Source organism: Varanus komodoensis, unplaced genomic scaffold (genome assembly GCF_004798865.1).
Source record: "Varanus komodoensis strain SLA01 unplaced genomic scaffold, ASM479886v1 scaffold80, whole genome shotgun sequence".
NCBI classification, from domain to species: Eukaryota; Metazoa; Chordata; class Lepidosauria; order Squamata; family Varanidae; genus Varanus; species Varanus komodoensis.
This window is the reverse complement of record NW_025336482.1, coordinates 1,243,438-1,257,398: the sequence shown is the minus strand read 5'-3', so window position 1 is coordinate 1,257,398 and position 13,961 is coordinate 1,243,438. Positions and strand designations below refer to the sequence as shown.

General features: G+C 51.5%; 3 protein-coding genes across 14 annotated transcripts in view; all 3 read left to right on the top strand.

Moving 5' to 3' along the window:
- The window catches only part of CUNH19orf25 (chromosome unknown C19orf25 homolog), a 7,067-nt gene extending 434 nt beyond the window's left edge, over positions 1-6,633 (top strand). The window contains exons 2-3 of the mRNA XM_044455891.1: positions 3,137-3,295; positions 4,469-6,633. Of these exons, the coding sequence (XP_044311826.1) occupies positions 3,163-3,295; positions 4,469-4,665 (330 nt within the window). The 5' untranslated portion in view covers positions 3,137-3,162 and the 3' untranslated portion in view covers positions 4,666-6,633. The remainder of the gene's footprint in view (positions 1-3,136; positions 3,296-4,468) is intronic.
- LOC123036562 lies at positions 4,884-6,795 on the top strand. Its single transcript, XM_044455890.1, has 2 exons — positions 4,884-5,525; positions 6,656-6,795. The coding sequence occupies exons 1-2, from the start codon at positions 4,884-4,886 to the stop codon at positions 6,737-6,739; spliced, it is 726 nt and encodes a 241-aa protein (XP_044311825.1). The 3' UTR covers positions 6,740-6,795.
- A 2,036-nt stretch (positions 6,796-8,831) lies between these two features.
- The window catches only part of PIP5K1C (phosphatidylinositol-4-phosphate 5-kinase type 1 gamma), a 44,508-nt gene continuing 39,378 nt past the window's right edge, over positions 8,832-13,961 (top strand). For all 12 annotated transcript variants that reach the window (XM_044455880.1, XM_044455879.1, XM_044455876.1 and 9 more), the window contains exon 1: positions 8,832-8,974. In XM_044455880.1, the coding sequence (XP_044311815.1) occupies positions 8,845-8,974 (130 nt within the window). In that variant the 5' untranslated portion in view covers positions 8,832-8,844. The remainder of the gene's footprint in view (positions 8,975-13,961) is intronic.

Below are 13,961 nucleotides of genomic sequence, written 5' to 3'. Positions count from 1 at the left end.
ATGGGGGGGGCAAAAATGGGGGAACCCAAGCTTGATTTGGTGGGGGGGGGGTCCTGATTTGATGAATGGAGGAGAAGGAGAAATCCCATGAGTAGTTCTTATAGGGCAGAAGCAAAAAATGTGATTGTTTTTCGGGTGGTGGGTAAATATGGGAGAGTTTTGGGGTGGGAGGGGCAACCTTAGGGAGGGGCTTGTGCCCAGAGAGGGGGACTCAGAAAAGAAAGTGGATTTTGAGGGGTGGGTGTTGCTATGGAAGACTCAGAATGAATAATGGAGGTGGAAGGCAAGATGAAGGTCCGTGGAGTTTGATCATGGTGGGGGGAATCTTCCTAGAAAGGGGGGCAGAGCTGGCTGGGAGGGCCTCGGGAAGGCAGGCAGGTGAGGCGCTTAGGAGCCGGTCCCAGGTGGGGAGGGAGAAAGCCCAGGGGGAGGGGCTGGGTGTGCTGACGGTGAAGGAAGGCAAGGAGGAATTTTTACCATTTTCAGGGTAGAGGGTCTTCTCACGGGGGGGGGGGGGATCATTCTGGGCTTTGAAGCCAGTGGGGTCAAGCCAGGAGTGGAATACGGGGACCAGTAAAGGTGGGCTGCCCTAGAGGAAACCAGGGGGGTGTGTGGTTGTTGGGTGCGGTGGTTGCAAATGGGAAGAAAGCTATAAGCTTGCCCTGGAAAAAAAAGGGGGGCCCTCATGAGCAGAGAAATTTGGGAGGATGCGAGAAATTAGCTCTTGTTGGAATGCTTTACTGGGGGCTGCAGTGTGGCAGAGGGGCTGGTGCCTTTGTCCTTGAACTCGGGAGAAGCACCCTTGCTTTTGGTGGGGCTTGATGGAAGGTTGTGTGTTTGGGGGCTCACAAATGTTGCATTGGAGTGTGGGTGTGGTATCTGCAGAAACAGGGCCGGTGTGTTTTCCTCCTCCTCCTCCTCCTCCTCCTCCTCCTCCTCATCCTTTTCTGCATGCGTCCAGCCTATGCAGAGGGGAAAAAAGGACCGCAGAGACGGCAGTGAACGTTCCAGAACTCTGTTCGAGTGGAAGGGCTGTCCTTCTCGGCTGACCTAGGGGAGGGGGACTTGGGGGGGGAAAAAGCATGATTTCCCAGCAACGTTGCCCTCGCCACCCTGCTCCCTCCTGCGAAAACGCCTTTTGTCCCAAATACGGAAGAATTACATTGCCAGAACGCATGGGCAACGACAACTGCAGTTGCATCATTGTGGCAGATTTGACACTCGTAGTGATGAAAGAGCCTATGAATGGATTCAGTGAAAGGGCAACAAATAATTAATCCCGGCTAATTTGGTTGCTGCAGAAGGATTACTGCAAATCAAGGGGTGCTGTGGATGTGTGGAAGTGGACAGGGAGGGGGTGCCTGGTGCATGTATGGGGTGAGGGAATTTCCTGAACTATTTTGGTTTCCCCAAAAGGACTGGAGGCATGTATTTTTCAGCTGCTTTGTGATTGCAAAAGGATTCATAAGGGTGATTCTTCTCCCCCAAATGGCCTTAAATGCTGCCCTAGAAAGCATCTAGTGTGAACCAGCGGGGAGGCATGGCAGAGGTGTGCCAAATGAAGTATGCCGTGCGGAAGGGAAAGAAAGGGGCCCTTATTTTCCCTCTCCAAAATCCTAGAACCCAAAGGGGGCAATTCGAAGGAGCTTGATTGGCAGGAAAACTGGGACCGATCAAAGAAAGGCCTTCTGCCTGCAGTACATGATCAATCTATAGAACTCACTGCCGCAAGAGTTTGTGACGGCTGCCTGTTTAGAGGGCTTTGAAAAGGGATTGGGCAAATTCCTGGAGGAGGAGAAGGCTCTTCATGGCTGCTAGTCCTCATGGCTTGCTGCCACTTTGACTATTGGATGCAGTACGCCCATGTTGGACCAGTTGCTGGGGAACATGGGTGGGAGGGTTCTGTAGCTGTCTAACATGCACATTCTGTGTTTTCTGACTAGAATCAACATCTGCTGAAAACCTTTCTGTGTAGGCCTGCCTTCCCTTTCTCTAACCAGCCACCATTTCATGGGCATCAAATGTTGTTTGTTTAAATCAAGTTTCTAGGCCACAGGGCTGGAACGTTTTAATTTTCTAGCCTAATTCCGCAGCCCCACACAGGTTCAGACCTTGTAAAATAACATGAATAAGGGTTAGCTGGAAGGATGCAGTATTTTTTGTTACATTCTTGCCTTTTTTCCTCTTGGGGGAACTCGCTGCAGCTTACCTGATCTTCCTGCGCTCCCTTTTATCTTCAAAACAACCCTGCAAGATGTATTTCTGCAGCTCAAAAGAAATGCACAGAAAGACTTGCTCTGGAGACTTGATCATTGCATGTGCGCACGGGAACAAGTTTCCAGTTCTTCCCATTGTTCCCAGTAGTATTGTTCCTGGCCAAGCTATGCCCCCCCCCCCCCCCCGCAGGGTGCTGCTGAGTCTTTTTCCAGCTGCATTCTTGAGGCTGGGAGTTTAAGCTATTTTCAGCAGAGTTGCAAAACCTTTTTCACCCAAGGGTCAATTTCAGTTCCTTAGCAGCCCTTATGGGTTGCAGTGAATGCAGTCCTGAAATTGTTTCCCCCACCCCCAGAATACTTCACTTAAAGATGCCATTTCCACATTTAGGCAGGAAAAAGAACTACAGTGCACCAACCATGGGGGAAATGAAAACTGTTGGCCAAAATGCCAAATAGAGCTGGACGATTTAGATTTAATTAATGGTGTGTTTGTGGCTTCCCTTTATGAAATGCAGCCTAGAATCATCTATTTTACACACAGTGTGGAAATCCATGATTCAAGGCGCAAGGTGGGGAGCTGAAATATAGGCGGCATAATCAACTACAGTTGTGCAAATAAAAATAGTGGACCTAAGACCTGAGGATGGTATGAAAACACAGCATCTTGCCTCATTCACCCTACACGCACACCCACAATACCTAGGATCAATTCTGCAAAAGCAGGTCACCAGAGCAGCTGGGACCTATTCAGAGGTAACTCCTCTCCACGCACCTGGGCAAATACGCTGGTCTTCTCTGTTGTATCCTCTTACTGGATTTCCGTTTCTGTGCGGGTTGGGTCCTGTCTGGCTCTGAGCCGGTGGGAGCATGCACCTAACCCCCCACGCTTTTCTCCTGGCCCCCCCTTTTCCTCCTTTCAGTGCCCCCCGGCACCTCTTTCCAAGCAATGACCTCCAAGCCAAAGAAGCGGGTGACCTCCACGCGCCCCGAGCCCCCCAACACGGAGCAAATTCTGGAGGATGTCCAGCGTGCCCAATCCAACGACCCCGTGTTTGTTCTCCTGGCGGAGCCCAGTGAAGGTAATGGAGTGCCAGATCCCTTTCAGCCCTTATGCTTCATGCTAGGGAGAAACCAAGACCAGCGTTTGGACTCTCCCACCTGCTTGTCTGGTACAATTTTAGGGTGCTTTTGTATTTGCCTGAAGAAGGCTTGCACAATAACACAAGCAATAACTTAGTCTACTAACCTGTGGAGCTTAGGATTTTAAATTATATTGTTTTACTCTTTCCTGGCTTTATCTTTCCCTTTTAGCTGTTTCAAATCATTGCACACTGCTTTCATGGCTTTTTGGGAAATAAGACTGCCATTTTAATAAAATACATATGGAATAAATACAGTTTTATCTAAAGAAACATAAACTTTAAAGGCACATCAGATATTTAATTCCAGAAATAAACCCCACTGAGGTTTAGGGAGCAGAGAATTCTTCTTACTTTATTCAGGAAGTGGGATCCCAATAGATTATGAAATCCTGCCATGTTTTCTTTTTTTTGTGTCATTTATGGCAAATAAATAGACTTGATGGCCTTCATGGCCCCTTCCAGCTCTCTGATTCTATGATCCAGGGGGTTGGACTTGATGGCCTTCATGGCCCCTTCCAACTCTCCAATTCCTTGATTTTATGATTCTATGATCCAGGGGGTTGGACTCGATGGCCTTCATGGCCTCTTCCAACTCTCCAATTCCATGATTCTGTGATCCAGGAGGTTGGACTTGATGGTCTTCATGGCCTCTTCCAACTCTCCAATTCCATGATTCTGTGATCCAGGAGGTTGGACTTGATGGCCTTCATGGCCCCTTCCAACTCCACTATTCCAGGATTCTATGAAATTCCCTCACAGACAAACTGACCTTGTTTTCTATCGGCTTGCTCAATTTGAAGGTATAATAGCTAATTTTATCTATCCTTTATTATGATTATTATTTTTTATCGCCATAACTACGCAAGGGATGTGTTGAGCCTCTTCCAATCCAAGGGCTGAATTCCATTATGGAGGTTCTCGTGGGCACATTCCAGCAGTGGGCGTGTCTAAAAGCACAGTGGGAGGAGCCAAAAGACCAAAACACATCAGCCTGTGGTGTCCTGAAGCTCTTTAGGTGCCCAGTAACTCTTACGAGAGGCATTTCAGCCTTTTCGAATGGGCCGGACATGAGAGTTTCATCCCTTTCTCCCCTCATTCTTTCCGTCTTAGATTTGCCCACTCCAGCCAAGAACGAAGACCCAGAGGCCAAGCGGGAGCGCCTCTATCGGCTAACCCAGTCCTACGTGGAGATGAACCATCGCCTGCAGAAGGCCTGCAGCCTGCTGAAGGAGAAATGCGAGGAGCTGAAGCGCGCCGGTGCGACTCTGGAGCAGGGCATCCTGGAGATGAAGCAGAGGGCCTTGTGAGCGGCTCGCAGGGGGCGATGCCCGCAGCCCACTGGGACAGCCAGGCGAATCAAACATCGAGAAGTCGGCCAGCACACGCCCGAGCGACAAAAGACTCCTGAGTCCAGCATGCATAAGCTACCCCTCTCGAGCACCGTCCGTGTTTTCAGTTCCGTGAATGTGTGCCAAGAACAGCTGCTTCTGGAAGGCTGAAGCAGCCTCGCTCAGCTCTCCTTGCCATGCCCAGTAGTATGGTTAGCGTCCCCCGTAGTTTCTTTCACCCCAGGTTCGTGAGTTCCGCCCTCCGTTCTGCTTGGATCCCTCACCCTTCTTGGCTTCCTTCGCACAGACTTCAGGCGGGTTCCTCGGTGGGGCCGGGACAGGAGGGGAGCGCAGAGCAGGGGGCCGGCACCCACTGCGGGTTGCTTGCCATGACCGCTCCGCCGCGGCGCTACGATTTCTCCCTCTGGTACTGCCTCAGCGACGATCACATCGCGACTTCCATCGGCAAGATCCTGACCAAGCAAGGCCTCCGGGGCTACATCGAGCACCAGGACCACGTGGCCGGGCGGTCGGTCATCGCCTCGGTGAACGAGATCATCCAGAGCAGCCGCGTCGCCCTCGTCCTCTTGACCTCGCGCTCTCTGGCTGACCCGTGGTGCCAGCGCGTCGTGGAGTGGAACCTCGTCCACACGATACTCCAGGAGGGGACGAAAGTAATCCCGGTGTGTGTGGATGTCAGGCAGGAGCAGATGCCGCCGGCGCTCAGGCACCTGACCGGACTCGAGTACAGAGGGCCATTCTTCAGGCAGAGGTTGCTTGACAGCGTGCAAAAGGCCAGGTCGCCCACAAGGACCCCGTGCCCTTCCAGTCTGACCAGGGTTGGTGTCTAAGGGTCTGGAGAAGCGGATTGCGGAGGGGTTGTGGAGGCCGCAGCTTGGTTGTTGCATTCTGACCATCTCTAGACGTGTGTTGGGTTCATTTTGTGTTTCACTTAGGCCCCATCGTGATGTGGGTTGGTGCCCATGAACAGGTCTCAGTAGATTCGTGCCTGGAGCTGATGTGTGGGAACGTCTTTAAGTGAACAAAGTTTTAGGTGTTCTGGGGAGCGAGTGCAAGGGAGGGGAGCTGTCCTTTGTTCTTTGTCTGGTAGGGAGGGAGTTGCCGTCGAGAGAAACGCCAAGTCCTGAGACTGCTGATTGTTGCGTTCAATTTAATTGCAGGAGCTCTTATTAAAAAGCAGTTTTTGGACAACTTTTGGCTGTGTGGGCTCCTTCGGTATACCCCTCTCTTCAGTTGAGTTGAACTGTGGTGACATGGAACGTTCACAAACGCCACAAATCAAGGTGTAAAAGTTTGTGGTGACATGGAACGTTCACAAACACCCCAAAACAAGGTGTAAAAGTTAGTTGTGTTAGGTTAGGCTGCAGCAAGCAGACAGTGCTCAAAAAAGCACCGCCAGGCAGAAAAGGAACAGCATACCCATTCTGGCCGATAATTCTCCTCATCCTTCATCTGATGGGAGTTGCAGGCTGAAACAGCTCGACGGTCACAATTTGCCCACCTCTGCCTCAAAGACTTTTAGGGATCATTCTTATGGTGTTCCTAGACTGCTTGGGATTCTTTGGATGACAGAACTCTGACCTGGGAGAGGGGGATCTGTTCTCGGATCTCCCTCTCCCCCAGTGTCGCCACCAGAGTGTGCCTTGCAATCTACTTCTCCCGTACTGCAGCACGGATGTCCAGTCACTTTCCCTCCCCAAAGCGGTAATTCCTTTTTTAAGCCCGCTCAGAAGCGAGCAGGCATATTGGCCAGCGTTGGATCTGGGGCTCACAGATGAAAACCCCTGCTTTATAGGGTTGCTGGAAACATTTAGGCATGAGTTCACAATTTCACTAATCTATGGCTAGTGCGTTTACAGAACATCTTTAAAAAACAATAAATATTATTTATCATGAATAAATGAATACTATTCGAGGATAAATCTCTATTATTTGTTTCTCTTTATAGCCTGTCTTTCTCCCAAGGACTTCAAGCCGTGTACGTAGCATTCCCTGCATTGCATCATCACAACAACCCTATGGGGTAGGTTAGGGTTAGAGGGACTGCACAGGGTCAGCTTTGTTACCAGGGCGCATTTGATCCTTAAGAAAACAGAGAAATGAACACAAAAGATTTCTTGAGCATAGAAATGGGGAAAGGCGTGCTTCTAGCGCAAAGCACGTAGACTTTCCCTTGCAAACAGAAGCTGGGACTGTGAGATGGCGACCAGACAGACAGTGGGAGGGTTGGGCATTTCAAAGTCGCAAGAAGTCACTGCACCACTTTTTTCTACACGGGTCAAAATCCTCTGTCTTGGGGATGGCATTCCAGAGCTGGATGGATCTGAAAGCAAAGGAGTGTGGCCAAAATGAAGAGGCAAGACTTCCAAGGAGCCCTTGTCACTGAGCCTTTGGAGATTATTTCCAAGCACTTTGAATGGGGTCTGTGGATGGAGTTCAACAGGCCTGGCCTTGAGCAACACCTAGCAAATAAAAACACCTCAGTGTATCAAGCTAACCTTTCACTCTTTTTCCAGAGGGACGCCCTTCCAAAGTGCTTTCTTTAGAAAACGGGAACTGGGTGGAGTTGTTTGAATAAAGCAGAATACTATGGGTACCCTTCCCTCTGTCTAGCCCTGCCCAAATCCCAGTTTTCACAGAAATGGGGGATTTTGAGAGCTTTCAGAAGCAAGTGCTTGTGAGAATAGGACTGCTGGGTGGATTTTTCCACCTTGAGCAGCCAGAATCTCAGAAATGGGTGGAAAGGGGGCAACTATCAGCAACGGGTTTGGAGATTTGTCAGCATAATGCAACTTGGAGAGTATTTGGATGTTTGGGTCAGTGTTTGGGGTTCTTAAGTGGTACATTGATGGGATGTTTCTCGGGTGAACATCTCATTTGTAGAAATGCAGGACTGCACACCTCCACAGTAGCACCAGTCTGGAAAAATAAGGGGAGATTCCCCCCATGCCATAAAAGAAGTTTCTGAACCCGTGACAACCCCTCCGCTGGGCCAGTTGGACTTCCTGGGAGGCTGCCACTGGCAGGTGATTCAGAGATCATGAAAGGTGTTATGTCAGGAAGAAGAAATGTTTCCTTTACCTACCACGTCCTATGGGATGCAGGTGGGAAGCCTGGAGGGGAAACCCATAATTGGGGCTCACCCTTAGTTTGTGGAACCATTGCTTATAGTTGGAGTGGGTTTGTTCCTGTGTTGATAAATATGAAGGGGGATTCTGACCAATTGGATTGCAAATAAATGACCGAGAGAATTTGCCGGAGCGCAAGATTCACAGCTCGTCTTTTCCTGATGAAAGGATCTCTGCCATTGAGATCGGGCCTCAGCAGAATGATGTAGCATTTGGGGAGTAAGATGCACCCCAAGAGACCAGCTCCAGAGATCAAGATGGAGAAGACCTCCATGGCCACCATGGCTTTCGCCTTGGGCCTCAGGTAGGTGGGCACGAAGGTGACCCAAATGTGGCAGAACACCAGCATAGTGACAGTGATGAGCTTGGCTTCACTGAAGCTGTCGGACAATTTTCTAGCTTGGAAAGCTGCTGTGAAGCTGACACGGGCCAGGAAAGCATGAAGACGCAGGGCCTCACACCAGAACTGATGAAAGACCACTTTCTTCTTTTTCCTTTTCCCTCCCCGTGCGTTTTTCCTTTTGTGCCATGCCTTTTTTGCTCTTTGAGATCGTGACCCTCCAGGTGCGGGGGGCAGGAAGCGTCTCGTTCGATTCACTATGTCACGGCAGCCCAGAATAGAATAGAATAGAATAGAATAGAATAGAATAGAATAGAATATCAAGCGCTTCTAAAAACGCCCTGAATAAAAAGGCCTCCGTTCGCCGCGGCGATCGGCTCGCGCGCCAGGCCTCGCAGAACCACCGAGGAGCGAGCCCAGAGCGTCGCCCACGGCGAGCGCTCTCAAACCGCGCGATCCGAGCGTCCACTCTATGGGGAAGACGCTTAAGAGAGCGCCTCGGAGGAACGGAGCCTTTCTAGCTGGTGGGCTCCGTGGTGGGGCCTCCGCGCCTGCGCAGAAGCGCGTCTCGCTCGCTCTCCGGTGAAGCGGCGGCGGTGGGGCTGAGGCGAGGCGAGCCCGGTGCGGGCCCTCGCCTGCCTGCCCGCCCGCCTCCCCGCTGGCCGGGCCATGGAGCTGGACGCCTCCGACGAGGCGGGCGGCGCTGAGGCCGCCGCGGGAGCTGTGCCCCCTGAGGCCGCCGCGGGAGGATGGGCGACCCCGCTCGACCCCTCCGCCACCGGGGAAGGCAGGCAGGCAGGTCGGTGCGGGCCGGGGGTCCTCGCCGCCCCTCCCTCCGCGCGGCGACGGGGCGGGTGCCGGGGGAGTTGGGGGCACCGCTCGCGGCCTCCTGGGGGCATCAGTCGTGGGGGTCCTGTGGGGAAGGGGCGGCGGGGCGGGGCGGGGGTGAGGTGGAGCCCCGGGGGAATGAGGGTCCCGTGGGGGGAGGGAATGATGGGGGCGGTCCTGGGGGGTGCCAGGGGGAGTATGTGGGGTGGGAGGGGGAAGTGCGAAGGAAGCTAATAGGGGAGGGGGGCATGGGGGGCTGTGGGGGCATGCATGATGGGGGCTGCGAGGGGGATAATGGGAGTGGGAGTGGGCAACAGGGCATGAACTATCCGTCATGCTCGGACTTCATAATTCTGGAAGGAAAATGGGGAATGAGGGCATCCGGGGGCGCCCTTTCGAAGTAGCGGGGCAGGTGGGGTGGCCGTGTGGGGTGCAGCGGGAGGGCGCGGGGGCAGCCCCGGAGATGCCCTGGGAAGCCTTGCATTTTGAGTTAGTCACCCTGGTTGTGGAAAACCGCTTCCCTTGCTCAGAGTAGCGCTGCAAATCCTGTGTGGGGCTCTGTGGGCGAGGGGAGGGGAGGGGAGCTCGTGGAGCCGCTATTAGCAAGCTGTTCGCTGATTTTATGGTCTTCCGTGGGGCAGGGGAGGGACACATGGGGCTGTTACGAATATTGACAGCGAGGGGCTGTGCTGCGCTGTGCTGTGTGCGTGGAGGGGCGGGAATTTGGGGTCTGTCATTAAAAGCATTAGCTATGCCACTAATATTAAAAATGCTCGTGAGAGAATGTGCAGCGGGAAAGAGGACGTGGGGGTGGTTTTAATAGCATCCCTAATTCATCACTGATATTGCTGATGCGATGTCGTGTTAGGGGGATGGCTGGAGGAAGTGTAGGCTTCTTAAGTGTAATTAGTCATTAAACAATGGTGATGGAGACATGAGTAAACAAGGGCATGAATCTTGTATACTTGTTATTATGTTTGTTTCCCGGGGGAGGGTGATGGAGACCCCAAGGCTCCTGTCGGTAGCAATGCCCATTTTCATCGGTCATGGTGGTGGTACGGAGGATGGTGATCATAAATGCTGAGAATGTGGTGCCCAGAAGAGTCAAGAGTAGATTATTTTTAATAAAAATAAATATACAGGTATGGATGATCATGCGGTGCACCCTGGGATAGGGTGGTAAACACAGTTCTGCAGTGGTTATTGCTTTTTTAACAGTAATATCTGCTGAGGGAATGGGAGGCCTTTTGGATGTCAGTCTTTGGAGGGTTGTAGGTGTTGAGCTGCCATGAATAAAATTACAAGTAATAATAATGCATGTAATAGCAGCTTTGATTGTTTGTGGTTGGGTCTGTTGGGGGAGTGAGAGCAAGCTGTGGAGATATTAGTGAAAGTGTTTGTGTTAATATTAGCAACTATAATATTAGGGCGTGTGTTAGTATGTTGGTCTTGGGAACTTCTTCAGTGAATCTGTTAAACGTTTTTTGAAGGGGGGATAATTGGTTGGGGTCTGGAGAAGATCTGGGCTGAGGGACAAAATAGAAATCCCATTGCTCATATTGGGGGAAATAGGAAGGAAGGAATTGTTGGGTTATTGGTTTTATTAATACTGCTAGTAGTAATAACACCAGTACTATGAAATGCTGTAACTGGTTTGAGGAGCAGGTTAGCGGAATGGTAGCGCAGTGGTCAAAAGCAGGCATTGGGGAGGGTCATAAATAGGATTAAACATTGTATTGTATGGGGTGGAGAGGAGAATGGGGCTCGTAAGCAAATTGTAAGTGTATGTCTGGCAACGGTTGTAATTAAGTGTTGAGGTGGGAAAGGAAATTTAGGCTTGGATGTAAGCAGGCACCTCTGGGGGCTTGGGCATGCAGAAATTTGGGGGTGTAAGGGTTTGCTTCAAATGAGAGATGGTAGATCCATTTTGTTAATAAATGAAAGCAGCTGAGAGTCTGGGGGAAATCCTGACTTGGCAGGGGGAGTGTTAGAGGGGATTTGGCCAGCAGGTGTGCAGATGGAACACAGCTGAAGTTCAGGGGAGATGGGGGGGGCAATGGGGAGATGCTTGTGCGAGGACTCTGGGGGAGCGTGGCAGAAGCACTGCAGGGGTCCTGGGAGGGAGGGGATCCTGGCATTTGTGCTGGTGGGGGAAATCTCTGGGGCTGTGAAGGGAGAGGGAATGAGACACTGGGGAAGGAGCGTGAAGGAGGAGCGGAGTGATGTAGCCGGCTGTGGCCTTGTGCATGCAAGGTCATGGGGAGGGGGCTTGACCTGTGGGATTGTCTGACAGCGATGCCACCAGCCTCGGGGTGGAAGGAGAGAGCATTGTTTTGTGGGAAAGGGTGAGGAGAGATGGATGGGCCACATGGGAGAAGGTGGCTTGATGCTGGCCTTCCTCTTTCCCAAGCCTGTGAGTGCTCTCCCTCACCTTCCCGTATTTATTTATTTATTTATTTATTTGGACCTCCCTCCTCTCTTTAATCTCTCCCCTGTAACAGAGACCCCTGCTCTCTTCCCTGCTTCCCAATCCTTCACGGAGCTTCAGCATGATTTTGTTCCCTGCTCTCCGAAGGACGCTTCTCTCCCTGCTCCTTTAGAATTTATTTTTAACACCGAGCAATTGGGTTTGTTCCTTCTCCACCCTCCCCCAGGAAATGCTCCCATCCTTCCAAACTGATCTCACTTGGAGGAGTTTAGGAGCTGCTCTTGTTCGCCGTGGAAGCTGCTAGGAATGTTAAAATCAGGCCAGACCAGGGTTCCAAAAAGTCTTCCGGGGCTTCTGGTGCTAGCATGCAAAAAGCACTGCCTAGCAGTTCTTCCTTTTCCTCCATTGTGGATTATCTGCAGAAAGGGGGAAAAAAGATGGGAAAAGCAACGGGCAGACAATGGGGGTGACATATGCACCCCCATTCCATTCCCTATGCTCCCATAAAATTCCGTGAATGAGCCAGTGCTAAAAACCTCTGACCAGCGTGTGAGCCAATTTAACCTCTTAACATGAAACAAATTATGGCATTACCTTCTCTTTTTCTGTTTTTAGTGTCTGCTGGAAGTATAAGAGTTGGTGTCATTTTTAAACATCTCACTGTCCCTTCCCCAGCAAATCATTGGAATAAAATCTATCTTTAATGGTGCCTTGATGATTTTCTCTTAGGACTGGAATAACCTGAAATGAGAGAAGCCCCCCACCCCATTTAAAACTAGCATGCATGATTTAAAATTGATTCCCTCCCCTTCAGCATGAGTCACTCGTAACCCTCGTTAACTAGCATGTGATAATGAGGCAGGATTTGTCTGGCTTGCTTGTCCCCTCGCCCTCAGTCTCTTCCTCCGTGCATGTTTAGGGAGAAAGCTGGACATCAGCTGCATCCATGATGACGAGGGCCTTCACTGCAGATTTATTTTTTAAAATCCATAGGTATACACTTGATCGTTGAGATTTTCACATGTGCTTACTAGGCAGCGCTGCTGTGGAGTAGTTCAGCTTCCCCTTGCCTGGTACCACCCAGGTCTGTTGGACAGCTCCCAACTAGAGTTTGAACCTTTAGGGGCCAGCAAAGCAAGGGTTGCCTTGGAGGTGATGTGAAGCAGGCCGCATCCCGCCTGTGGCAGTAGACCCCACATGTGTGAAGACAGTATCGCATGGTGGTTGGACTAGGGAGCTGGGAGCCCCGGGTTCTAAGCCACGGGGTGACTCCGGGCCCATCACTTCCTCTCAGCCCAGCCTCCCTCACGGGACTGTGGTCATGAGGATAAAATGGAGGTATGCAAGCCACCTTGGATGACCAAGAGGAAGAAGGCAGAATATGACCGCAAGGTAACAATGATAATAAACATAAGTCATCCCTTGGATGCTGCTGCAGTCGCTGACGGGATTCACGTGGGTTGAGGTTATTAGTACTGTTGCGCATTGGGCAGTGCATTAAGGTGATTTTTTTGCTGCAGATGATGCCTTTATAGGTTACCGAAAGTTGCTCTGTGGAGTCAAACTAGCTTGAATCTCCCGCAGGGGAGACAGGAGGAGACCCACCCCTTTGCTGCTGCTTGTCTGATGCGTCTTCAGCACACCTGGGAGAAGCGCTCAGAGACTTGGTACAGGCGGCCTGGGCTCTTGGGGCGACAGGAGGGAGGGTGGCTCCCTGCTGGCTTGGGAGTGTCACGAAGGGCAAAGAACAGGGTGGCCTGAGCAAATCTGGCCGGGCGCCTCTTAAATCCACAGTGACGTACATGTAAATAGGAGTTATTAGGACCGCAGCGATGCCTGGGAGAAATGAGGACACGGCAAAGCGTGGTGTCTCCTAAGGGCTGCAGGCAGCGAGGAAGAAAGCTTCTTCGCTGCCGTGCCTGAAATCCCTTGCGGTGGCTCACTTGCGAATCCACAATTGTCGGGCAGCCTTTCCCCAGCTCTCCGGCAGAGCTGCCATATTCCAGATCTGTCTATCTGTCCCAACTTGGCCCTGAACGCCTGTGAGAGCCCTGGATGGGGGACCCGGAAGATCTGGGGTCCAGTCCTCTCTCAGCCCCGAAGCGGACTCTCGGCTGACTTTAGGCCGCCAGTCTAAACTACCTCCCTGGGTTGTAGTGAGGATAAAACGGAGCTATTACAGCCACCGTGGGTTCCTTGCAAGAAGAAGAAAAGGTGGAGTATCAATTTGGTGGTGATGATGATGATGTCTCTGCTCTGGAGGACAGCGACTTGCCAGGACTTCAGGCCAACCTCCTCTGACTCTCCCTGAAACTATTTATTTATATTGATAGATAGATTGGTTAGCTTTTTATCCCACCCCATTAGCCATAAGGCTCCCTGGCCTGGCAGCCCCAGTGTGCAAAGCAGGTGCTCTCTTCTCTTGTGAAGTCGGGGTCCCTCCCAAAAGTGACACAATCGCCGTTCATCTCCAGGTCTCGTCTACCACTGGCCAAGGTCTCCAGCAGGGTCTGCTCGCAGACCAGTTAGC